Source organism: Pantherophis guttatus, chromosome 14 (assembly GCF_059756535.1).
Source record: "Pantherophis guttatus breed Tessera chromosome 14, ASM5975653v1, whole genome shotgun sequence".
Lineage (NCBI taxonomy): Eukaryota > Metazoa > Chordata > Lepidosauria > Squamata > Colubridae > Pantherophis > Pantherophis guttatus.
In genome coordinates this window covers 20,992,776-21,017,713 of record NC_142076.1, presented here as the reverse complement: position 1 = coordinate 21,017,713, position 24,938 = coordinate 20,992,776, and the positions used below count along the sequence as shown (strand labels likewise).

At 46.1% G+C, this 24,938-nt stretch overlaps 2 protein-coding genes across 9 annotated transcripts; both read right to left on the bottom strand.

Moving 5' to 3' along the window:
• Window positions 1-1,102: 1,102 nt before the first annotated feature.
• TMEM184A (transmembrane protein 184A) lies at window positions 1,103-17,054 on the bottom strand. 6 transcript variants are annotated; one of them, XM_087878670.1, is made up of 10 exons: window positions 16,799-17,054; window positions 16,546-16,653; window positions 8,284-8,538; window positions 7,005-7,170; window positions 6,306-6,396; window positions 5,699-5,774; window positions 5,113-5,204; window positions 4,837-5,006; window positions 4,370-4,567; window positions 2,262-3,329 (listed from the first exon to the last, which is right to left on the bottom strand). In XM_087878670.1, the coding sequence occupies exons 3-10, from the start codon at window positions 8,536-8,538 to the stop codon at window positions 3,082-3,084; spliced, it is 1,296 nt and encodes a 431-aa protein (XP_087734796.1). In that variant the 5' UTR covers window positions 16,546-16,653; window positions 16,799-17,054; the 3' UTR covers window positions 2,262-3,081. The 6 variants fall into 6 exon arrangements, with proteins under 6 accessions (XP_034297465.1, XP_087734796.1, XP_034297468.1 ...); XM_034441574.3 differs by lacking the exons at window positions 16,546-16,653; window positions 16,799-17,054 and adding an exon at window positions 13,078-13,356 and having other exon boundaries at window positions 1,103-3,329; XM_034441577.3 differs by lacking the exon at window positions 16,799-17,054 and having other exon boundaries at window positions 8,284-8,541; window positions 16,546-16,631.
• Window positions 17,055-18,417: 1,363 nt separating this feature from the next.
• On the bottom strand, window positions 18,418-22,144 carry PSMG3 (proteasome assembly chaperone 3). 3 transcript variants are annotated; one of them, XM_034441585.3, is made up of 3 exons: window positions 21,800-22,144; window positions 20,154-20,390; window positions 18,418-19,289 (listed from the first exon to the last, which is right to left on the bottom strand). In XM_034441585.3, the coding sequence occupies exons 2-3, from the start codon at window positions 20,367-20,369 to the stop codon at window positions 19,137-19,139; spliced, it is 369 nt and encodes a 122-aa protein (XP_034297476.2). In that variant the 5' UTR covers window positions 20,370-20,390; window positions 21,800-22,144; the 3' UTR covers window positions 18,418-19,136. The 3 variants fall into 3 exon arrangements, with proteins under 3 accessions (XP_034297476.2, XP_034297473.2, XP_087734804.1); XM_034441582.2 differs by having other exon boundaries at window positions 21,817-21,920; XM_087878678.1 differs by having other exon boundaries at window positions 21,311-21,832.
• Between the last annotated feature and the right edge of the window lie 2,794 nt (window positions 22,145-24,938).

Here is a 24,938-nt window from a genome sequence, read left to right as displayed (position 1 = left end):
GCCATTTTCGTTCAGCTGCCACTTCTCCCTTTCCTGCTTCTTAAATCCCTGGGAAGTTTTTTAGGGTGGGTTTTTTTTGCGGGATCCCAATACTGTGGCTTCAAATTAGCGTTTTTCAAAGTTCACCGTTTTAAGATGGGAAGGGGACTTCACCTCCCAGAATCTCCCAGTCAGCCATGCTATGCTGGGGAATTCTGGGAGTTGAAATCCACCCATCTTAAAGCGGCCGAATTTGAAAAACACTGATTTAAACGATGCTAATGTGGGGATAAAGGAAAGCTTCCTGGCGTACCATAAACTAGCATATTAGATGCAAACAATGTTTGGCACTTCTCTTAGATGCTAGGGTTTCTTTTTTTATTTATAAGCAGAGATTTAATTTTTCTTTTTTTTAAAAAAAAAAAAATCTCTCTCCCATGGATGATACAACTGAAAATTCTTCTGTTGGTTCAGCCTCTTGTCTCACAAGACACGTGATTATCCTTGGATAATTGAAAGCTGATTAACCTGGTTTACACATTAGCCTGGAAGGATGCATTTGGATACCAAAAATGCACAGCACACGAGTGATTTAACTCTCCCTGACGGAGGGAATTCTTTCCTTGTTTTTATTCCGATTGTATTTTTTTGTTTTAAGTTGCAAGCTGTCCAGAGTTGATTTGGAATTGCCTCTGTCAAATCAAATAAGGGATTGCATCTTAATAGTGTATGTAAAAACCAAAGCACTCGCCTATATAAAAATCAGAGGAATTTAATTTTTTTTTAAAGAAAAGTTTTCTTGTAAAATGGCTTTCTTTTCTCTACCACCCCTCTTTTTTTCTTTTCTTTTCTTTTCTTTTTTTTTTTTTTTGCGTTACTACATGCTTTGGAAATTTAGCATGTTTTTGTTGCTGTTGACTGATCCTAGTATTTCTCTCCTTGCATCATAAAATTATACTTTTAAAAAAAATCACATATATGGCTGCAGATCTGGACTGCCAAAAAAAAAAAAAAGCCCTCAGATGGCAGAAAAGAGTTTTATTTATCTCTTTTTTCCCCCTCTCCTCTGGATTTTTGCAGCTCAGATCCAAAAGCTTTAATCACGAGACAGTTCTACTCTGTGGTTTCTGCAAACTTAATTTTGTTTCAGTATTTATTTTTGTGTTGCTTTTTTATTATGAAATAAATTATTGACATATCAAGTAATGTGGGGTGCCTGTCCCATGAGGCCTATGATGTCCGTCCGTCCGTCCGTGTGTTTGTCCAATCTATTTTCATTTGATACCCTCTTCCCCCCCCCTCCCCCCAATGTTAATTTATTGCTGTAAATTTGGAGCTGCAACCGTTGTGGCTTTTTGGTAACCTCTCCAATAAAGCATCTTCTGGTTTCAGATTGGATCTTGTCTGATCAGAGTCTTTGATAGTCAGGGGTCATATAAATTCAATTTATTATTAGTAGTATTTCAAAGCTTGATCTAGTATGGGGGTTTCCAAACTTGGCAACTTTTAAGACTTGTGGACTTCAGCTCCCAGAATTCCTCAGCCAGTATAGCCCACAAAGTTGCTAGGTTTGGAGACCCCTGATCTAGTACAGTGTTTCTTTTTTCTAACTTGGCAGATTTTAAGAGGAGCGGACTCCAATTCCCAGCATTCCCCAGCCAGCATGCTTTCTGATGAGTGGACTTCATGGTAGCAAGGGAATTCTGGGAGTTGAAGTCCACACCTTCTTAAGGTGGCCCAGATCTAGCAGTAGTTTGCACCCTCTCTGGAGGGTGACATAGAGGGAGCATTTTAATACAATTTTGCAGGCAGCAATAAGTGTCACATCACTGTATCTGCCATTTAAAAAGTATCATAGGGTGATTATAAAATTGGTCAACATCCAGGCAACCATTTGCAGAAGGGAAGTAAAAATTTTGCTCCTCTGTCTGAAGATGGAAGGCAGCCACAAATTCTGAGTTGTGCAAATCAGATCTCAAGATTGCAGAAGATGAGAGAAACATGACATTCCTTGCATCAGGAAGGCTGAATTACAAATAGGAGCTGCATAGACCAAAGTTTTTCACTGCTTTTTAGCATTTGACAAACCATAAAATCCTCTACCTTATTATATCAACGATGTGCTACTTTCTTTCTTTTCAGTTATGAACAATAGCACCAATGATGAACCACGGGCCATCCCAGATTCAACCCAAACGGCCACTGAATTGGTGCGTTCTCTTGACTGCCGCCAAAACTCTTGGAATACTCTCAAAAGTAAATTTGTCAGCGTTAGACAGCACTGGGAAAAAGTATTACAAATGTTTTTTATAATTTAAATTTTTTTGAAATGTACAGATTGACACGCGATTCATAGCCATCCCAAAGGACCCTCCAGAAAGGAAGAAGTACATTATATCGACACATTCACACTTTCAACGTAATGCAATGCCTCTTCTTCCAAGATGAAGTCACAACTCCTCTGGCATTCAAGGTGAGTTCTAGGATCAGATCACCTTTGACAGCCTCGGTGCAATTTCATAAAGGAACCTGACGCTATAATTCCTCACCCTGCTGCAGCACCTCTTGTTGGAAAGAAGAAAAGTGCTTTTATTTCTCTGGGGCTCTGAGCTATTGATTCCCATCCCAGTGGATTGGATCCAAAAAAAAAAAGATAATGGGAATCCGGTTTCAATGAGATTGAGCTGCAATTGCTGAATGAAAATGTTGATTTCATCCAATTTCGTCCATTCCTACATTGCCTTGTTCCTTCTCTGCCAATAATCAGTATTATCTCCATGCATTGGGAATGGGAGGAGCTGCGTCCATTAAGAAATTTTGTTTTTCTCAGGCTTTACCCAGGACCAACAATAAGTGCATCAGAAACTCCTGGATGTTTTTGCCACCCACCACAACAAATAAGAAGGGCAGATCTGGCTGTATTTAGGAAGTCAACCCTACATCTGGGGGGTTCTTCCCTCAATAGCCCACCGAGAACAAGAATGAGACACCTCCGTTGCTTCGTTGGACAATGCAGTCTGATTCAGTTGGCAGCTGCTGGGCTGGAGACAGGCGAGAAGACCTCTTGAAACGGCTAACCCTTCCTTCCTTCCAGGCGCCTCTTCACAACTCGTCGTCGGAGACGATGAGCATCCGTTTCTCAAGACTCTTTGTCTTCTTGCTCTGCGAGGCCTCCGCCGGAGGACTCACGTGGCCATTCTGTCCAAGCCCGCCTTCCGTCTCCTGCATGGATTGCTGTGTGTATTGTTGGTAGGTTGGGGAAAAATTGTGGATGGCATCTTGGACAATATCTTGAGGGCTCATCGTTTCCTTCAGCCCGCTGGAAATGCTTTGCAATGGGGCCAGGCGTGCTAGAAGATAAAGGGAAGAGACCAGAAGAGAATCAATGGACCAGCAGACTTTTGTTGTTGTTGTTGTCGTCGTTCTTCAAGCAAGCCACTAAGAAGTCAGTTTACCTGCACAAACCAGTCTGCCAGGGAGGTGGAACCCAATAGTGATTGAAGGCACCAGGGAGAAGAAAAAGAAATTTGCCTTGACGATTTTCAACAGGTCGGTTTTTTTCCTGCTGAAGGGTCATGACCTTTTCTACCGCATCTCCCAACTCTTTGAAACTTTCTCGTTTCTCTTGAGTTTGTTTGGAGCTGAACTTGTCTCTGCAGGTGGCCTGAGGTCCATAGCTACTATTTTTCATTGTACTGAAATATCCCTAACTGCATCATGCCCCAGAATGGCCGGGCCCCATAAGAGAGAACGCCCCACTTTAACGGATGTGTAGGAAACTAAGGAGGCCTTGGCTGTTGGGGAGAGCATCTTATAATATAAGCAGGCCATTCCCAGCCCCATGCTTTGATGTCTTCTCCCTAAATAAGCTAGAACATACTCCTAACATTGTTCACTTTTACTACTTTACTTGGAAAGATACTGGGGGGAAAAATGTTTTTTAATCAAGTTTGAGAAATGGAAGGGAAATAAACACAGAATTCTTACTCATTGGCCCTAGGAACAAGACACCAGGTGACCTTTCTGCTTGCTCACCCCCTCCTGAGCCTCCCTCTGAACTGCAGCCCCTGCTCTTCCACTTCCAAAGGCCCTGAGTCCCTGCACCGATTGGCTGGATGCGAATTGTCCTGGGAGGCCAAAAGCCCGACATGAACTGAACTTCGACGAATGGGACCCGGCTAAGGGACTGGGACAGAGGGGCCGGGCCAATGTGCCGGGGCGAAAGACTGGGAGCGTGTCAGCCGAGGAGAAAAGTTTGTGGCGAATAACGCAGAGGCGAAAACCTTAAGGTGAAACAGGCAAGGCGAAGAGACCGAGGCGAAAAGTCTTAGACCCCCCCTGCCTACCTTCTGTATAACTGAAAGGAGCAGGTTCCCTTGAATCAAGTTACCTGTGGCGCTTTCCTTTTTCTCTTGGTACACCTGGCAGGTGAAAGCGTAACGGAGAGCAATGGAAGCAAACAGCATTTCAATGCAGATGATGAAGTTCTGGTAGCCGGCCGCAACGGTGCCGGCTCCCACCGCCTTCCCATCAATGATCTGAACTTCTGGGATGACCCCACATTTCTCCAAGATGGCCAGGAGCATCCCTGCAAAATAGGAGTAGTTGCAAAACATGAGCAAGGGTTCCCAAGTGGATTCCCCACAGGTCCAGGAAATGTCTGAAGGAACCTACGTAATTGTCCCATGCCAGAATTCATCAGAATTACAAGATCCCACCGAGAGGTTTTCGGGGTTTTTTTTAATACTGACAAATTGAGTTTGCCTGGGAAGGTGAAAGAATTAATAGAGAACTTAGGTCTCCTATTCCAGGCCTTCAGCCCTCCCCACCCGCATGACAGGAAGTAGAGCGACTCGCCTTGCCAAAAGGAGAGGAAGATGACCGCCTTGATGGTGAGAAACTTCAGGACTGGCTCAAAAGGTCTCAGGAAATCCATGGTGGCGAAGTAGAAGAGGAAGAGGGCGTAGAGGGCCAGGCTGACCGAAAAGTTGTAGATGATGGAGACGTAGAGGTATCCACTGTGGATGCTGGGAAACAAAGCGTCGAAAGAGGCAGAATTCCTCATTAGGAAGCATTCCCTTTCCAAGCCTGTCACAGTTTCCCCTTTTTCCTCTCCGTCCCTTCCATTCTCACTTGAAATCGCCATCGTGGTACTTCCCAAATGCTTGGAGAACGATGGTGAGGATGGCCATGACCGGTTTGATGATGCAGAACTGCAGGGTGGCCTAGAAGGAAGCCAAGAAACGGCTCCATTGAAACCACCCAGCTTCTGTGCCTCCGTTGTCACCTAATCCCTTAATCCAGACTTCAGGGTTTGGGTCCAATCTAGGATGGGCAATCTGAGATCCCCCCACAAACGCTCAAATCTACCATGGCTTCCACAAACGCCCTCATCACCCATGGCTGTCACTAGGAGTGATGAAAGCTGGTTGGGTGTCCAGCAACCAGGAAAGCAACAGATTCTCCCATGCTAAGATCGCATTTCCACAGCCTAAGCGTCTTTGGGCAACGACTGTCTCCAATTTCCCTCTATGCCTATAAAGGCAGGAGAAATGCAGATATTTCACACAGCAGAGAACCTGCAACGTTTTTGTCTGGGGAAAATGAACTGAAACAAGTTTTGGGGGAGGAATAAATAAAGATAATGGCCTCCCTGGAAGTACCATGGATGACGGAGAACCGATCAGCTGCAGCTCTTATTCTTTGAAATGTTCCTCACCTGCTTGCAGAAGCGAAGAAACCCGATGGAGTAAGACATCCCTCGGAGACAGCAAGTTCCGTAGAGACAACTAGAACTAAGAAAAAGCGGAGCCATCAATCAGCCCAAGCGTGGGGCCTTAAGGCTATATCAGTGATGGCTAAACTTTTTGCCGTCGTGTGCCAAAAGCAGGGGGAGTGTGAGGGGGTCGTGTGCGTGTGTGCCCACACCCATAATTCAATGCGCCCCACCCTGCCCGTGTGTGCGTAACCACCGCGTTCCCCCCGCTTTTGGCACACAGTGGGCCCGGTAGGCCTGATTTTCATCATCCCCAGGCTCCAGAGCCTTTCTAGGAGCCTGGGGAGGGCAAAAACAGCCTTCCCTATCCCACCCCCAGAGGCTCTCCGGAGGCCGGAAACAGCCCGTTTGCCGCCTTCCGGTGGGACCGGAAGGCCCGAAAATCCTCCAGAACTGAACTAGGGCAACAGTTGCGTGCCTACTGATATGGCTCTGCGTGCCACCTGTGACACGCATGCCATAGGTTCGCCATCACGGGGCTATATGCTGGGTGTGAAATACTCCCAACTGTAAACAAAAGTGAGATATACATTAGCTATGGTCAACTTACACAATGGGCTTCCCTCGGATTTCCGCCATGATGGTACTTTCTCCTCCAAGATATTCAAAGCAGAGGCTGAGGAAGCTGTAAATCACAAAGGCTGCAAAAAAAGGAGGGGAGGGGAGAGATTATTTATTAGAAAGTCTCATCCAGCTGGCTTTCATGGCTAAAGTCGGACTAGAATTCACTGTCTCCTAGTGATTGGCCCAAAGTCACCCAGTTGGCTTCCATACCTAATGCAGGACTAGAACTCTCTTGTCTCCTAGTGATTGGCCCAGAGTCACCCAGTTGGCTTCCATACCTTAGGCGGGACTAGAACTCACTGTCTCCTAGTGATTGGCTCAGAGTCACCCAGTTGGCTTCCATACCTAAGGCAGGACTAGAATTCACAGCCTCCTGGCTTCTAGACCAGCACCTTAACCACCACACCAAACTGGCTCTCAAACATACACAGAACTCAGTATGAAGGCGGAAATCGTGACTAATTTCCACCAGATTTTAAATAGGACTGCCTTTCATCCATGCGTGTCTTAAGTCCCTGCAAATAGGCTGTCCTTCCTAGCCACACACTGGAAGAAGGATTGCGTAAAATGTTGCCTTTGAACTTGGACCCTTCGGCTCAGTTTATGACCGAAAGCCAACCTCCGCACCACGCCCACATATCCGGGGTACTAAGTTCTCCAGGGACAGCCGCGAATCCCAGCTCACCTTCGTAGCAGTCCCGCACCGAGTCAAAGTAAACATAGTACTGATGGCTGCCGATTAGCAGGAGGCTAAGCCATGAATCGAAGGCATAAATGGGGACGATAAAAAGAATCCGGATGATGTAACGCTGCTCATTGGGAATGGTGTAATTTTTCAGGTGCAAGAAGATCTGAAAGGAGAGAGAAAAAGAAGGGAAGACACACAACACAGGATCAGAGGCAGCGTTTCCAGCGAGAAAAACCTACAGAGCCAGTAAGGATCAATGTGCTGTAGCTATTTTTGTGGGGATGTGGCTGCCCGTATTTGTCTCATCCAAAGACCATCTTAAGACCAGCCAAAGAGAGTTTTTGGAGCTGGAGGACATAAATACCACACATATCTGCTTGCATGGCCTTCAACCTGGAATTAATCCCAAAGGTGCTTTTTCAAGAGGCAACTGGACTTTCTGGTTTTTCTTCAGAGATGTTTGCTGAAGCAGAGCTGAAGAAGCTTCTTGGATGAGAAGTGAAATGTCTTCAAAGAAAAACCAGAAAATCCAGTTGCCTCTTGAAAAAAACACCTTTGGGACAACCATGACCTAGATGACTGAGAATCTCCATAGACCTTGAAGAAGTTCTGAAGAAGCATCTTGAAAGAAAAACCAGAAAGTCCAGTTGCCTCTTGAAAAAAGAACCTTTGGGACAACCATGACCTGGAGGACTGAGAATCTCCATAGACACAACCTGGCATTAGGTGAAGCTTCAGGTCTCCCAAAGCTGCTGGTTTCTAAGGAGCCACGGGAAATCTGACCTTCCAAAAATGCTTCAGCCAGTACGGTCGGTGGTGAGATACTAGGAGTGACCGTTCTGTAACTTCCTTCCTCTCTGGGTGGAAACCACAAGTGAACAAGCAGCCAGCAACGATAAGAGGATTAGATCTTGCCAGGGGGGCGATGGAAATGACTTCCCCCATTTTTCTATAAAATAATCAGAATTGAAAAGCAATAAAATACCCTAGGCTAATATTGGCAGGCCTATAAAGACTTCTCTCCAGGGAAAACCCTACTGAACTCAGAAGGCCGAGCTGCCTCACTTGGTAAGAAGCTGCAGAGAAGTTCTACCACGATAGCCTTGTCCGATGGCACAGGAAGCAAGACTCCACATAACCTGATCAAACAGCCATGGCTTCTGACAATCTTTCCCCAAATAGATGCCTTGCACATCTGGACTATCCCCCTCTCCCATCTTACACAGCCACCTGGAAAGACGGAGTCCCAACAGGCCCGTGCAGCGCTACCACCCACCTGGTGGAAAGTAAGGATCAGGGCCGTCCAGACAAAGAGTCCTGAGATGGCTTTTGCCGTGGAAGTGGTTAAAAATAGCGGTTGGGTCTCCTGGGAGTGATTCTGATCAGCCCTCAGCTGGGAACCGTCCTCAACAATTAAATGGCTGGAGACCATCGGCGAAGAGAAGAAATGGAATGAGGTAGCCACCATGCTGGAAGTCAGGAGCTTTTCCGGGGCGGGAGAAGACCGGTTGGCGTGTATCGTGGTATTCATCTGCTGGAGAGGAGGGAGCAAAGGTGAATGTATTAGGGAGGAGTACCGCACGAGGAAAGCTGTCCTGATTGAGAGGAAAGATCAAGGTGAATTGCTGAAGAGAAGCAGATTATTCATCATATCCTTGTACGTTCTTCTGTCAGGCTCAAGTGATCAGAGACAAGGAGTCGATCTCTTGTGGCTGCGCAAGAACTCCAAACTGATGACGTGTTTTACCCCACCCTTGGGTCTAGCCTGCTCATCTCCTACATCCTTTTTTTCATCTCTTTTGACCCCCACCTGCTAGCGTCCTCTCCCTTCTCCAAGGAGTTCCATGGGGTAGTTCCAGCCTACAGAGGGCAGGCTGGTCCAAAAGAGATTCAACAAGCAAACTTCGCCAGCAAGAAAGAATTCACATCCCAACAAATGAAAGCCCACTCAAACTGGATGCTAAGTGACTTTGATCACCCTCCTACATATAGCGAATTTCTTGGCTTTGAGTGACGGATATGGATAGCCCTCACGATTGCAGAAGTAACAGCTGGAAGCTTTAAAATTATCCTGTCATCCAAGAAAAAAAACATGTCTGGCAAAGATTTGAAGAATCCGACATCTTTGCCTTGTTAGAATACTTCGCCCATCTGATTAGCAAGTGCTGGATTATATTTGCTTTAGCTGAAACACTCCTATTTCCATCCTGTTTTTCTCTCTGTGGAGAGGGCTTTAACATACAGTACCTACCTTTAATACTCTGAGCAAAACACAGCAAATATTTTACACGCAGCCTACTGTAGCTGCCAATGATGCAGCTGCTTTAAAGAGCCATAGATGAGGATTCCAAAGCATTGCAGAGCCTTGACAGTTACATTAACAGTACACCATGTATTTTAAATTAGAAAGTCATACGTTGCTCAAAAGTTTAGTAATTGCTGTTATATTTCCTAATTGTTGAGGTTAAAAAGGGGTGGGAGGGAGAAACCTCCTCTTCCTCGTTTCTATTCGACAGAATAGAAACTACAATTTTTTTTTTGACTTGAGAGAATCCACACAAGGATAATCCAATGGCTATTAGAACTGCACCTCTCATTTCTCTTCTTAATGCTGGGAACTCTTTGTTTGCAAACTCCAAGCAAAGCAAAATAATAATGTGTCCAAGCTTTCAGGACTAAATGGGGGTGGAGTTTTGTACATTCTGGGATATTCTGGACGTCTCTTTCCTAGCATCCAACTAATAATATACTTATATTTTTAGGGAGGGTGTCCAGAGGGCCCCCTGAGTTGTCACATTTCCCTCTTTAGCTATCCATGCCTTGCATTTCTCCCACCTTCTATTCTAGGCATTAAGACATACACATACACACACTCAATTTTTTCCCCCCAAGAAAGGCATTCATTACAAAAATAACTTTTATGATAGACAACTAAGCAACTAAGGATAAAGACCAGCTGCTCCATTTTATTAATCTTTGCTTAGTTGAGCTGTAGTAAATTCTGCCCCCCATCTTAGCTGGCCAATGACATCAACCCCCTATATAGACATTCTGTAAATCTGAATAAATCTTTTTGCAAGAGGCTTAGGGTTACCACGCCATCTGCTTTTTTCAGCCCAAACACAGCCCCAAGGTGTCACTGCTTCTCCCCAAACAATCCTAATTTTTTCTAACCTTTCCCAGTGTCAACTGTCCCTACATTTCACTTTAGGAAAGCATTAGAATAGAATGGCTTTTTATAACGATTCTGTAAGAAAAACAAACTGGATCACTTGAGTTTTGAGGCTGCAATCTTGCACAGATCTAGAAAAAGTTGCACCATTAGGACGTTTCCCCATCCAGTGATTGCACTATAAATCTGGAAAGATTTGTGCGACTAAAACAAAGTATTTTGAAAAGAAAAGGACACTAAGACAGGGGTCTCCAACTTTGGCAACTTTAAGACTTGTGGACTTCAACTCCTGAGTTGAAGTCCACAAGTCTTAAAGTTGCCAAGGTTGGAGACCCCTGCTCTAAGATATTCCCTTGGAAAAGGTAAATGTAAAGATTCCCCTCGCACATACGTGCTAGTCGTTCCTGACTCTAGGGGACGGTGCTCATCTCCATTTCAAAGCCAAAGAGCCAGCGCTGTCCAAAGACGTCTCCATGGCATGACTCAACGCCAAAGGCGCAAGGAACACTATTCCCTTCCCACCAAAGGTGGTCCCTATTTTTCTACTTGCATTTTTTACATGCATTCAAACTGCTAGGTTGGCAGAAGCTGGGACAAGTAACAGGAGCCAACCCCGTTACTCGGCACCAGGGATTCGAACCGCTGAACTGCCGACCTTTCGATCGACAAGCTCAGCATCTTAGCCACTGAGCCACTGCGTCCCTTATTCCCTTGGAAAACCTCAACCTAATTTTCTTCTCGTTGCAAGGATGGCAAATTTCTTCCTGAAAAGACACGCCAGTACTACTACTGTTTTAAGTCACCTGCCCCATTTTAAGGGCTTCTATTAAAAATAATTACATTTTTAATAAAGGGGCAAAGGCAACTTTTTTAATTAAAAAGTTGCCTCATTTCCCTACAGCATAAGAGTGATGAGATCAAGCTGTTAGGAGCCAATTACGGCGTATCTGTAATTAAGAAATGCTTTGGTTAAGATTCATTTATTCATCCTAGAATCTAAAAGACAAAAGGAGCCCCATTCTCAACTCAAGGCAGGAAACAATTAAAACATCCCAGTCCAGCTTCTGTCTGAATATATACTATAAAGATGGATCAGCCCATGACTGAATAAGGGGCTATTTAGTTAACCTGGTGACATCACCGCTACTCAAATGTCTTCATAGTTTCTTCCTTAATTAAGATAAATACAAATGAAGAGAAAGATAGAGAAGGAAAGAAAGAAAGAAAGAAAGAAAAAAGTAAGTGTAGGATAAAAGGGGGAAAGAAAAAAAGCATTGACTTCCAACTTTTTTTCAATGCAGTAAAGTACAAAATAAAATTACAGCTTCAACTTTTTACTTTTACATACTTAGTATTTCTGTACCAACATATTAATCAGCAGATCCTAGAGTCAATATTTTTTTATGTCTCAAGCACAAATTTCAAAGTGATTTCCAGGCAGAAACAAAAGTAGATAGATTATCTCCGATGAAAACGGTTTGTTTTGCCATCTCTGCTAGCCATCCTTTTTATTCTTTTTCATATTATTCTTTTTTTAATTCCCAACATTTAATTTGGCTTCAATGCAAGTGACATGATGACCCTAGTAAACCTTGTCATTTCAACCGATGAAAGCAATCGCTTGTCTTAAAAAAAGAGAAAGACCTTTTCTGGTTTTCCAGTTGAAATGTCCATCACCTCCCTTACTTACAACCTTCTCCCTTTTTGCTTTGCCAATTAACCCAAGTTTTTAGATGTTCCGTTACCTATTCGATGGATCCAGGCTTCTAGCGTTCTTGCCAAACCGAAGAACAGGTTGATAAATTGCCACTCGTGAGCTTTCCAGACACACAAATCTTTGTTATGAATCCACCAGCTTTATTGATATCCTTTTCAGCTGCTGGGAGAAAACTCCAGGGCCGGATACATGCTTACTCATCCCCATGTGGTAGACGATGCAAGCGTTTCAGTGGTCTTGTGCTTACGAGTACACAGGAGCCTAAAAATACACCTCTCCCTACTCCTAGGAGTAGGAGGGTGGAGAGATTCAAGGATCTGAGGAGCAACTCCAGCTGATAGGTAGGTGGTTGATTGGTTGGTTGAGCAGTTCCTCAACCAGAAGAGGAGCTCAACCCCGGTAACCACAACATTGGACGATGCAATGAGGTTATGCAGATTATTCCAGCCATCAGCTGACCACCAGAGTCCTCCCCAGGCTCAGATGTCCCTGTTCAGTCAACACTTGGCTCTTCTCTGACCATTGGAGAGCCTGCCAAGGAGGGAGCTTTGGAGCAAGGTACACGCTGGTACTATCACAACATCAAACATTAACCAGCCTGTGAAGAAGCTGGTAGGCAAGGGAAGGAAGTCGCAAGAGGCCCAGATAGCCTTCCCTTCTTCCTTGTTTGCTTTCCAAGAACACAGAGTAGTCCTACCCAGCTGGGAGAGACCCGAAAGCTACTTTAAAAGAATAAATAACCCAAAGAGACCCACGCTAGAAGAAGTGGACGGAGAAAGGTCGAAGCTTTTAAATATAGTAATAACTTTATTGTCATTGTACGTGTATACACAGTACACCCATACAATGAAATTATAAGTTTTGAAGTCCCCAGAAGGTCCTCTGCCTTTTCTGCTATTAAAAGGGATTCTTATCTGTTCCCCTGAATCCAGGAGATTCTAAGGGAGCCCAGACCACGAAACCCATCTGGATAAAGAGAACTTATCAAATTTGCCTGGGAGAAACACGAGCAATTCTTGAACGTGTCAACTGGATCTCAGGAGTTCCCTTTGGAAGAACAAAAAAACCGTCCAGCAAGCTTCAGCCTAGCAGCTCAAAACAGCCTCTACAAACTTCCCTGTAATATTTTTCTAAAATCACAACCGGGCACCGGCTCACTCATTCGCAACCGCCTTGCTTACCCACGGTCTCCGTTGTGGCCGTAACTCGAGGACTTCCTGTATTCTGGACATTATTCTCGCCGCCAAGGTAGCCACGCCGCCTGTGCCAAGGCGGGGAGGAATTTCGGAGGAGCGTGCATCGCTCGCCTTGGCTCTCGCGGCCCCACCAAACCTGTTGCGTTGCTTTTCGCCAACCTGCGTGGCCCGACACGAGAGCCCGCTCAGCCGGTGCTGAGCCTTGGAAGCCCAGCAGCCGCTTCTCACCTACTGTCAGCCGGATTCTTCCCCCGTGAGCAAAGCAGGTGGGGCTGAACTCCACCCAGGGCCTCTGTTTATTCGGAGCGATGGGCTGAGCTTACTGGCCAGACAAGCCAGCTCAGCTCAACTTGCTTTAGCCTGGGGCAGGGCTGATGTTTTAGCCCCTCCTTGCTTAATCAGCAGCAAGCAAACTCTTCAAGGGTTTTCTGTGGGGCGGGCAAGAGACTGGCTGGCCTCTCGGAGCCCTTAACCCGCATTCCTGTAGGCTAATATAGAAACCCTCCTTCCGGTTGGCTCAAATGGGTCCTGTGGTTTTCTTGGATCAACAGCAGCACGATATAATTTGCAGGGACTGCTGCTGGGAATCTGTATTTCCCATCCTAGATAACAGGCGAGGGTGAGTTCTAGTCCTGTCTTAAGCAATGAAGCCAGCGAGGTAACCTTAGACCAATCACCAGGAGACAGTGAGTTCTAGTCCTGTCTTAAGCAATGAAGCCAGCGAGGTAACCTTAGACCAATCACCAAGAGACGGCGAGTTCTAGTCCTGTCTTAAGCAATGAAGCCAGCGAGGTAACCTTAGACCAATCACCAGGAGACGGCGAGTTCTAGTCCTGTCTTAAGCAATGAAGCCAGCGAGGTAACCTTAGACCAATCACCAGGAGACAGTGAGTTCTAGTCCTGTCTTAAGCAATGAAGCCAGCGAGGTAACCTTAGACCAATCACCAGGAGACGGCGAGTTCTAGTCCTATCTTAAACAATGAAGCCAGCAAGATAACCTTAGACAAATCACCAGGAGATGGTGAGTTCTAGTCCTGTCTTAAGCAATGAAGCCAGCTAGATGACCTTAGAGACCGATCACCATGAGATGGCAAGTTCTAGTCCCACCATAGGCATGAAACCCAGTTGGGTGACTTTGGGCCAATCAGCAGGAGACGGGGAATTCTAGTTCCATCTTGGGCTGGAAAGCCGGCTGGGTGACTTTGGGCCAGCCACTCTCTCTCAGCCCAACCCACCTCACAGGGTTGTTGTTGTAGAGAAGGAAGTGTTTGATATGTTTGCTGCCTTGAGTTACTTGTAAAAATAATGAAAGGCGGGATGCAAACAAACAAAATTCTAAGATATTCTAGAGGCCTCCCATTCAAGTGTTAACTCGGTCCAATCTGGTTTGACTTCTAAAATCAAACAAGTGCCTGCTAAACTCCAGATTTCAGGGCCCTTCCTCTTTAACTACACAACTACACAAAAATTTTGGGATTTCTTTGCTGGATTTCAAACTACTTTGCTAATGCCGAGGTCCTTGGGGGGAAAAAGCTCTGTTTGAAATCGTTGGGGTTTGACATTTGAATTAAGCCCATTAGGATTGCAAGGACAAAACCTTTTGGGCAAAATCAGGCTGGCTAAAATTATATATATATATGTGTGTGTGTGTGTGTGTGTGTGTGTCTTTGGTTATTCGGGTTTTCTCCCGCGTAAACTTGGAGGTGTCTTGGCAACGTTTCGACAAAGTCTCATACGCGGGAGAAAACCCGAATAACCAAAGACCTACATACAAACACCCGCAAAAACCTCAGAACACACACACACACACACACACACACACACACACACATATATAAAATTTATAATTCACTGATAAATAAAGGGAAACAAGTATAGATCTATTTCAAGCTATTTAGCTCTCATCAGCTAGCCATATATATAATATAAATATAAATATAAATTTGGTATAAAATGCTTTGCCCTGAATGCTTGAGGGCTCCTGGATTGGAGCTGAAAGGCGAAAGGGATGCAGTAGGCTCCCTCCCATATGCCGGGGTAGACCAGGTGCCTCAGGAGACTTTGCAACATGATCGCCAACATCACAGTTACGCAGAAGTAACTGCTATCAGTCCCCACTGGGCTTGCGCTCAGGTAAGGGCAGCCGAAGGTGCATGAAATTTTCCCTTTGATTGAATTTTCCAAAGCCTTTCTGTGGAACTTCAAAACAATGCTTTTTTTTTTTCATTTGACCATATCAGAATTAAATTAAATCTACAGGAATGCAGAGGTGGACAGACATCACTTAATGTAAATATTTGCTCTTTTGTCCAGAGGGCACAGAATCAGAAGTCTGAATTCAGAATATTGGGATTCAGTCTAATGCCATAATCCTCAGTCCTTGTTTGGGACATACCTTATCAAACTCAGAGTAATTTACTTGACTCAAGTCTATTGTGTGAAGGCAGACGCTGGGATTATTTTATCTTTCAGACTGATCTGCTGCTAGATTCATTCCGTAGGCCATTCTTTAATTGTAAAAACTTGGCCAGGGTCCTTAACACCATATTCTTATGCATGTCTACGTGGTACAGTTTTTTATATATATATATAGTGACTCTGGGCAACCCATATAACAAAAACAATTGAGTTAAAAATGGGATGCGAAGCCTGTCCTCTGTTTATGTTGGCATCTGAGATTTTAAAGTTGCAACAAGCCTTTATGTGACTTGGTCCACAGACTGTGCTTCAAAACAACTGTAGGTCTGAAACAGGTGTGACACCCAATCTATAAACTGGATTGAGCTCGGCTGGATGGGTGACTTCTACCTGAGTCTCACATCTGTCCGTATTAAAAGTCCTTGGCTTTTTTTGTAAGGAATAATACTTTTTTTAAAAAAATAATTACTGTGCCTTACTTGCCCTCTTGGTAGCAAGATAGGCAGCTTAAAAAGTTAAATCTCTCTCTCTCTCTCTTTTTCTATCTCTGTATCATCTATCACTGTCTGTCTGTCTGTCTGTCTGTAGTATCTTTCTATCTATCTATCTATCTATCTATCTATCTATCTATCTATCTATCTATCTATCTCTCAATCATCTGTCTCTCAATCATCTATCTCTCAATCATCTTATCTATCTATCAATCATCTATCTATCTCTATCTCTCATCTATCTATCAATCATCTATCTCTCATTTATCTATCTATCTATCTATCTATCTATCTATCTATCTATCTATCTATCTATCTATCTATCTATCTATCTATCTATCTATCTATCTTCTCTCTCTCTTCCATAAAAGAGCCTGCAGTACTTTTTCAAACGGCCTCATTATGTCCTCCGTGTTAAGAAGACCCGTTTCTCTCTTCGTGGTCAACGCTCACCCTCTAGTAATCAACCAGAGAAGCTAAAAATAAAAAGACCCATTCAAACTTTCAAACAAACCTTGGAAAATCGGGACGCAGACCTGCTTACCTCGGTCCTGGAGCTCCGTTGACCTCCGTGGTTCTGAAAAGCAGATCAGGAGGCTGGTGGGAGTCTTCGCTGGGTGGGCGAAGTTACCTTACACTTCCTACGCGGTTGCTGCCAGACCGATACAAATTCGATTTAAGGCTCTTTGCTCGCCTGACCCAACCCAACCCGCCGCCAACCTCGCCCCGTTTCCCGGCTTCGCTCCCTCCACCGACCCCACCGGACGTCCCGGTCCCAAGCCAAGCCTGGAACTCACCTGCCTGGCATCCCGAAGCCGGCCGGCGAAGGGTGGAAAGTTGCGGCCGTCGATTCCTCCTCTTCCCTGGGGAGGGAACCCCGAGATCTGCGCTGGGAGGTTTTGCGCGAGTTCCCGTGCTTCCCTCGGGCCGGAGCGCCTCGCAATGCCAACTTCTCCTCCCTGCCCCCCCCTTGGCTACCTACCTACCTGCGCTACCTGCCCAAACTCCGGCCCAGGAAGCGGCCGTCCCACCTGGCGCGCCGCCCGGTCGTTTCCTCCTGGCTTTCTCAGCCGGCTGCCCGGCAGCACCTTCCCCGGAGACTCCTCCTCTTCCCGCTCCCTGCCCAGCTCAGTGGGGTGGGGAGGCGGCCAGGCTTACCTTACCCGCCCCTTCTCGGGCGCCGGGACTCGTGCCAGGCGGGGAGTCTCTGACCGGGCGGGGAGGATTTGCGCCATTCTCCTGCCGAATCTGCGCTCTGTGGCTCGGCGTTAAGCTTTAAAGGACTTCCACCCTGGTGTGAATCCGACCCATCTCGTTTGCAAGCTACAGTTTGTGCTCAGATTAAGAGAGTCGGAAGGGACCTTGGAGGTCTTCTAGTCCAACCCCGCCCTGCTCGAGCAGGAGATCTTACACCATTCCGGGCAAATGGCTGTCCGATCTCTTTTTGAAAACCTCCAGTGTTGGAGCATTCACAGCTTCTGGTGGCAAGCTGTTCCACTGGTTAATTGTTCTCACCGTCAGGAGATTTCTGCTTAATTCTAGGTTGCTTGATTCCTTTCCATCTATTACTTCTTGTCCTTTGGAGAATAGGTAGCGGAAATTTTGAGCAGTTCGGAGAACTGGCAAATGTCACCTCTGGCTGGCCCCAGAGTGGGGTGGGAATGGAGATTCTGCAATATCCTTCCCCCAGGAGTGGGGTGGGAATGGAGGTTTTGCAGTATCCTTTCCCCTGCCATGCCCTCAGAACCGGTAGTAAAAAAATGTGAATTCCCCCCACTGGTTCACCCGTCTTCTCTGTGACAGGTCCTCAAATAGTTATCATGTCACTCATAACCAAGAAAGCCACAAATTCCTTTATGGGGGGGCGAGGAATAGAGCAAGGGAGAGCAACTCTGACCACTTTACAACCTGTGGACTTCAACTCCCAGAATTCACAGGCTGGCTCAGGAATTCTGGGAGTTGAAGTCCACAGGTCATCAAATTGCCATAATTGCCTGCCCCGGGAATAGAAGCTTATAGGACTGAAAGATTTAAAACCTAGAAAACCAGTTTAGGGTAGCGGTTAAGGGCAGAGGCTAGAAACTAGCTAGGTGACTTTAGTCAGTCCCTCTCTCAGCCCTAGGAAGCAGGCAAGGGCCAACCATTTTGGAAATCTTGCCAAGAAAAACTGCAGGGATTTGCCCAGCTAAGTCACCTCCCCTTCCCGTGTTAATTTCTGAAACCAAAGTCATCATTTCAGTTTATTATGTTTTCTACCTTTCCACGGTCCGTTCCAGACTTTCTCAGTCTTGGCCCCTTTAAGACATTTGGATTTCAACTCCCAGAATTCCCCAGCCAGACATGATCATCAGCAAGTTAGGGTGGAAACAATGCTTTTTAACTTTCTTTTTTAAGGAGTCAATTAGACAGACCAACATTACTGGAAACATATTGCAATTCCTTTATTGTTTTACTCAAGCAAAAACAAAATAACCGTAGTTTCCGAAGATGGTAGCAAAGCTATTCTGAATTTATTCGGGCTGTTTTCGGAATGAGAAAGGACGGAGAGGAAACCCTCAATAGGAAGATGTGATCTGAACTACTTCCTATGTGCTATAAAACTGAAATGTAAGGAAAAAAATGAAGTGTGTGCGTTTGTTAAACACTGCAGCTGGGAAAAAGCTGCCTCCTGTTCAACTCTTGAAACTTCCATGGGTTTCCGCAGAAAAATCCAATTAACTACTAGGAAAACCTGATGTAAAATTTGCTGAGGCTAATTTCTAGGTAGGTGCAACATCAAACTTTTTAATGGTTACAGCAAGTTTTGGAACAGGTATTTGTGAATGTTTGTGTAACATGAATGGACACCCGTTGTGTCAGCTTACCCACAAATGTTCATTATCAAGGTTCAAAATAAGAAAAAAGTGAACGTGTACATCAAAAGAGTCCAACCTTGGCAACTTTAAGACCTGTGGATTTAAAGACCTGATTTTGAGACCTGTGGACTTCAACTCCCAGAATTCTGGGAGTTGAAGTCCACAAGACTTAAGGTTGCCAAGGTTGGACACTCCAATGTACACAATCAAGTTTGCATCCAAACCAACATTAACCTCAGCCAGACATCTCTGGTATCCAAAGAATTCTTCCGGCCCATCATCACCACACTCGGCATTGGTGGATGAGTTCCTTCAACGCCCGGATGCCTTCAATGCTTTTGTCCTTCAGAGCCATGGCTAGTAGAACAGTCCTGTTGCCAGCTTCCTGAGACACCGAGGTGACCAGATGCTTGGCGGAGATGTGGACGAGAGGCTGAAAGCAAGCCAAGAAGATCTTGAGAGAACATTTCTCCCCCAACTTCACCTTCTCCACCTCTTCCCTCCATGGTGTGGTCATCTGGCTAAGCCATCAAGAAAACTGGTGTCCTTTTTTTCCCCCCATCCTCCTTTTCCATTTACGAAAGAAGATTATAAATGTACAAATATGAAATGATAGATTGGATAAAACGGGAAAGAAATTGAAAAGAAAGTATATATTATCAGAAAATTGGAGTTGCTCAGATACCAAATAAGGGAAATATTGCACAAAGGAGAAAGAAAGGAGAGAGGAGTAAAGGGATAGAGGAGGAGAGGGGGAGAGATGAATGGAAGAGACGGGAAGGAGAGGAAGAAAGGATAGGGGACAAGAGCAGGAGAGAAGGTGAGAAAGGGAGAAAAGACGGGAGGAGTGGGGAAGAAGAAGGGGAAGTAGGGGAGGAGAGGAGAGGAGGAGGAAGAAAGTAGAAGAGGAGAAGTGGGAGGGAGGGGAAAGAAAGAAGAAGAAGGTTTGTTGTGAAAAGAGGGAAAAGAGAAGGTAGAAGAGGAACCCCAAATGTGATTAAAATGTCTTATTTTTATGCTTTCGTTAGAAAAAATACGTATGTACATGATCAATTATGGATAAGAGAATGCACATTTACAATATGTGTATAAGAAATAAAAATAAAAAACTTTTTCAAGAAAGAAAGAAAGAAAGAAAGAAAGAAAGAAAGAAAGAAAGAAAGAAAGAAAGAAAGAAAAAAAGAAAGAAAGCTAGCTAGCTGGTGGACTCCCAAGAAAACAAAGGAAGGAAAAAAGGAGAAAGGAAGTCAAGGCAGATACTTGGCGGTAACTGAGATAGGGATGGGAGGAAGAATACCTCATCTTTGCCGAGGAGAACCTTGGTGGTCCACAAAGGTCTGTTGATCCCATCAGGCACTGCGTCAGGCTCCACCGAGACCAGCGTCCCCATCTTTCCATACTGGGTCACCACCACCAAGATCGTGGCTCCAAAGGCCGTGCAGACCACCTCCGTCGGGATGCCACCCACGATTTCTCTGCTCTGCTTTGAGACTGGGATGGGCTCGGTCGCCATAGCAGGAATCGGTCCTTTGCCCTAAAGGAAACCATCAGTAAGGAGGACGACGCAACATCTCCAGATGCTTTCAAGCCAACTTCTCTCCGTGAGAGAAGGCTACGCTCCTGCTTCTTGGGCAGACGGTCCTTGATTTGGACCCTGGATCTTCACAGTTAACTTGTCAGTAAGGAGACCAAGAGAAAAGTTTGCTTGGCAAAGAAATCTTAACCTTAAGCCCCAACTGTTCCAAGCATCCATCTCTAAGGGGCACAGTGTGTCTGTCTATCTGGATTTCCTTCCTTCCTGCTTCCACCTATCAGCTACCTCTCCTTCCTCCTTCCTTCCCTCTTTTGTTTCTTTCCTCCCTCTATTCCTCCCGCCTTCCTTCCTTTCTCCCTTCCTCCTTTCTTTCTTTCCTCCCTCTATTCCTCCCCCTCCCTCCTTCCTTCCTTTCCTTCCTTCCTCCTCCTTCCCTCTTTTGTTTCTTTCCTCCCTCTATTCCTTGCTTCCTTCCTTCCTTTCCTCCCTCCCTCCTCCTTCCCTCTTTTGTTTCTTTCCTCCCTCTATTCCTTGCTTCCTTCCTTCCTTTCTTCCTTCCTCCTTTATTTCTTTCCTCCCTCTATTCCTCCCTCCCTTCCTTCTTTCCTTTCCTTCCTTCCTCCTCCTTCCCTCTTTTGTTTCTTTCCTCCCTCTATTCCTCCCTCCCTCCCTCCCTCCTTCCTTCCTTCCTCCTTCCTTCCCTCTTTTGTTTCTTTCCTCCCTCTATTCCTCCCACCTTCCTTCCTTTCCTTCCTTCCTCCTTCCTCCCTCCCTCCTTCCTTCCCTCTTTTGTTTCATTCTTCCCTCTATTCCTCCCTCCCTCCTTCCTCCCTCCCTCCCTCCCTTCCTTCTCTCAACCACAAAGCAAAAAAACAATAAATGGGTAAAACCACTTTCACTATCGCTTATGTCGCCCTTGCCTGGGTCCCAAATCTCTGCGTTCACTTTCTCTCCTGCGAAGCTTTTCCCAACGGACTCGGCTTCGCTGCCCCAGCCCCAGACCACCACCGGCGCCTCGTGCCAACCCCGGAACCCGCGTGCCAAGCCTGGAGGGCTGGCGGGTGGGAGGGCGCCTTAAGCTCGCAGGCTGCCCTCTCCGGTGGAAGCGGCGGAGGCGCGCCAGAAGGCCGGAATGCAAAACCTTCCCGAGCCGCGCCTTCCAAGGGGTCGGAGGGGTGGGTGGGCGGGTGGTCCGGGGTTGGGGTCCCCTTCCCCGGAGGAGAGAAGCGGGAACGCGCAGCGCCCGCCTGGCCTCCGCCTCTCCAGCCAGCCGGGCGTGCGCGCAGGATGCGGGTGGGTGCAGCTGCGGCTCTCCAGGGCGCGTGGCTCGCCTGGGTTCGGTTGTCCACGGCCGGCCCGGATCTCCCCTTGCAGCCCGCTTCCTCCGACCGAGCCCTGCGCTCGCTCACCTGCCTCGCCTGCTTACTTTCCAAGCGATCGTCTCCTCCGCCTCCGCCGGTCTGGGCTGCTCCTGCACGCGTCCCCTCCTCCCGGGCGGAGCGCCAAGCTGGGCGGAGCGCTTCCCCGAAGCCCTGGAGTCTCTGGGCGTGTGCAGAGCGCCTCTTCGGTTTGACTCCGCGCGGCCCCGAGGGAAGCGGACCTTGGGTCGTAGCGAAGCGGGAGACGTCGGCCGCCTCGCTGCCCCAAAGCGAAAGTTGGCATTGCAAAACTGGGGGATGCCAAAGAAAGAAGAGGGGCAGCGGGCTGGAGAAGGGCGGAGGGGAGCTGCACTAAGGAACAGGAAGATCTTAGCCATGGTTTATTGACTAAGCCGGAATCAAACAACATGCTAGACATTAAACCAGAATGGCTGGGTTGATATATTATGCCGGTGTTTCTCAACCTTGGCAGCTTTAAGATGTGTGGACTTCAATTCCCAGAATTCTCTAGCAAGGCTGGCTGGGGAATTCTGGGAATTGAAGTCCATCTATTCTGGCTGGGGAATTCTGGGAGTTAGTTAGTTAGTTAGTTAGTTAGTTAGTTAGTTAGTTAGTTAGTTAGTTAGTTAGTTAGTTTTATTTATTTATTTATTTATTTATTTATTTATTTATTTATTTATTTATTTATTTATTTATTGGTTCGATTTATATGCCGCCCTTCTCCAGAGACTCAGGGCGGCTTACAATGCGTTAAGCAATAGCCTTCATACTTTTGTATATACCTGCTTAGTAGGGCTTTCGGCCCCCCCCCTAAGCGGTGTTCTTTTTTATATAAAGTCAGCTTATTGCCCCCACAATCCGGGTCCTCATTTTACCTACCTCGGAAGGATGGAAGGCTGAGTCAACCTTGAGCCTGGTGAGATTCGAACTTGCAGTAATTGCAGGCAGCTGGTGCTACTTAACAGCACTTTAGTCTGCTGCACCTTCAAGTTGCCAAGGTTGAGAGAGCCTGCTTTAGGCTAAGGGAGAAACAAGCAAAACCACATTCTGGTTTATGGGTTGTGTGCATGCAGCTTGTGGGTTTAAATCTCCGTCCTTCCACCGCTTCCAGCCATACGTAACCAATCTAGGGAGGGGGGGGTCCCTGAATGGAGAAGTGGGCCTTCCTCAAAACAGAACCAATCAATCGAACTCCTTTTCTAAAAAAAAAAAAAGAAAAACCCCAATCATGCATTAAAGGGGGGGCTTTTAATACACGGACCCAGTGATTAATTGGCAACATCTTTTTATAGTTGATCAAAATGTTCCTAATTAATACGGCCGATTTGCCCAATATAGCAAATGTTAATTTAAACCCCATTGATTTAAGGAGCACTGATTCATACTTGGAGGCATGTCGCTGAGATTAACGGCCCTTATTTTCTTTCCTGAAAACCGCAGACCTTTAATTTCGATATGATTTATTTGCAGGGGCTGATGGACTGGGGGTGGCGGCGGGGGGGGGGGGCAAGGGAGCCACCGTGCTCTCAAGGGTTGAAAGACACAAATTAATGCAAAACCTAGACGAAGTGCTTTGGAACAGAAATAAGTCATGCGAGAAGAGAACCAAAAAACACCCAGTTCTTCAGGGGGGAAAAACAATCCCCAGCTCAGAAATTATTATACAGAAAATTTCTGAGAAGCTTTTCCCTCCAGCTGAGAAAATGCTTGCAAACTGTTGCACGGTTACATTGAAAATATATATATTTATATATATATATAAAATCTTAGCCAACTTGTAGAAGATGAAAATTCAATAAAATTCAATAAAATTCAATAAAATTCAAGAAATTCAATAAATAAATAAATAAAATGGAAAAAAGGATGTTCAGGCGGCATTCCTCATTTGCTGCCTTCTAGGGCTGTTTGTACTTCGTCTCCCAGAGTTCCATGCGAGGCTGACTAAGGAATCCTGGGAGTTGAAGTCCCTGCACATCTGGCGGGTGTGCCATTGAGGAAACTGGGCCGGGAGAACATTCGCACAGTAATTCCTCTAGAGGGCAGCAGAGTTCCATAGAAAAGCTTGCCATTGCTGAATGCCTTCTCCGTCAGCATCTTCCTGCTGGCTGTGGATTATGGTTCTGAATCTCGGTTAGCAATCTTGGTTTATCTTCGCACTTTCTGGAAGAGGGCTAAGGATCCCATATCCCTTCTTTCTCCACCATTAAAGCCTTTCCCTACTCCAATGTTTCTCAACCTTGGGCCCCTTGAAGATGGGTGGACTTCAACTCCCAGAATTCCCCAGGCTGGGGGAATTCTGGGAGTTGAAGTCCACCCATCTTCAAGGGGCCCAAGGTTGAGAAACACTGTCATAATGTTTATTTTGGCAGGGATGGTAACGTCAACCCATGGTAACGTGGCTTCTCGTCCACAAACTATGATCAAACCCATGTTGGTTTCTTCGATAAGCCACAGCTAAGCATCGTTGCAGAGATGCGACGGTTGGGGTGAAAGTCCCCCGTCACCTCCCCTCCTCTTACAACAGAAAAGTTATTTTTATTCTTTTTTTAATCCTTTTAATCGCTTTCTGAGCTCCAGCTAAAAGAGAGGGTTCCTCTCGCATTCAGGAAGGCCAGATCTGGGGAGGGGTCTTCCTCTCTGAATTGGTGAGTCATGCTTCTTTTCAATACAAAACCCCTCTCTTCTCTCCCCCTCCTCTTCTTTTAGCCCTGGTTTGGCTGAGATGATCACGGAGGAGGGAAAAAAAATATGTGCTAATGGGAAATTGATCCTTCAGTGGCATGAAGATTGAGTCACCCTGTGGGAGGGGGAATTGTGGGGGATGGGGGGGCGATTTTATTTTGCAAAAGCTTAACTAGTTACAGAATAGCCTTGGGGAGGGGACGGTGGGGGTCTTCTAATCCAAATCCAGCCCAAGCAGGAGACTCTATACCAGGGATCGGCAACCTTAAGCACTCAAAGAGCCATTCCTTTTTCTTTCACTCTGGCGTCTCCTGGTGCCGCGATGGTATGTTTCGGTCAGAGGTCGGTTTCAGCAGGTTCTGACCAGGTCTGGAGAACCGGTGGCGGAAATTTTGAGTAGTTGGGAGAACCGGTAGTAAAAATGCTGACTGGCCCCGCCCCCTTCTATTCTCTGCCTCCTGAGTCCCAGCTGATCGGGAGGAAATGG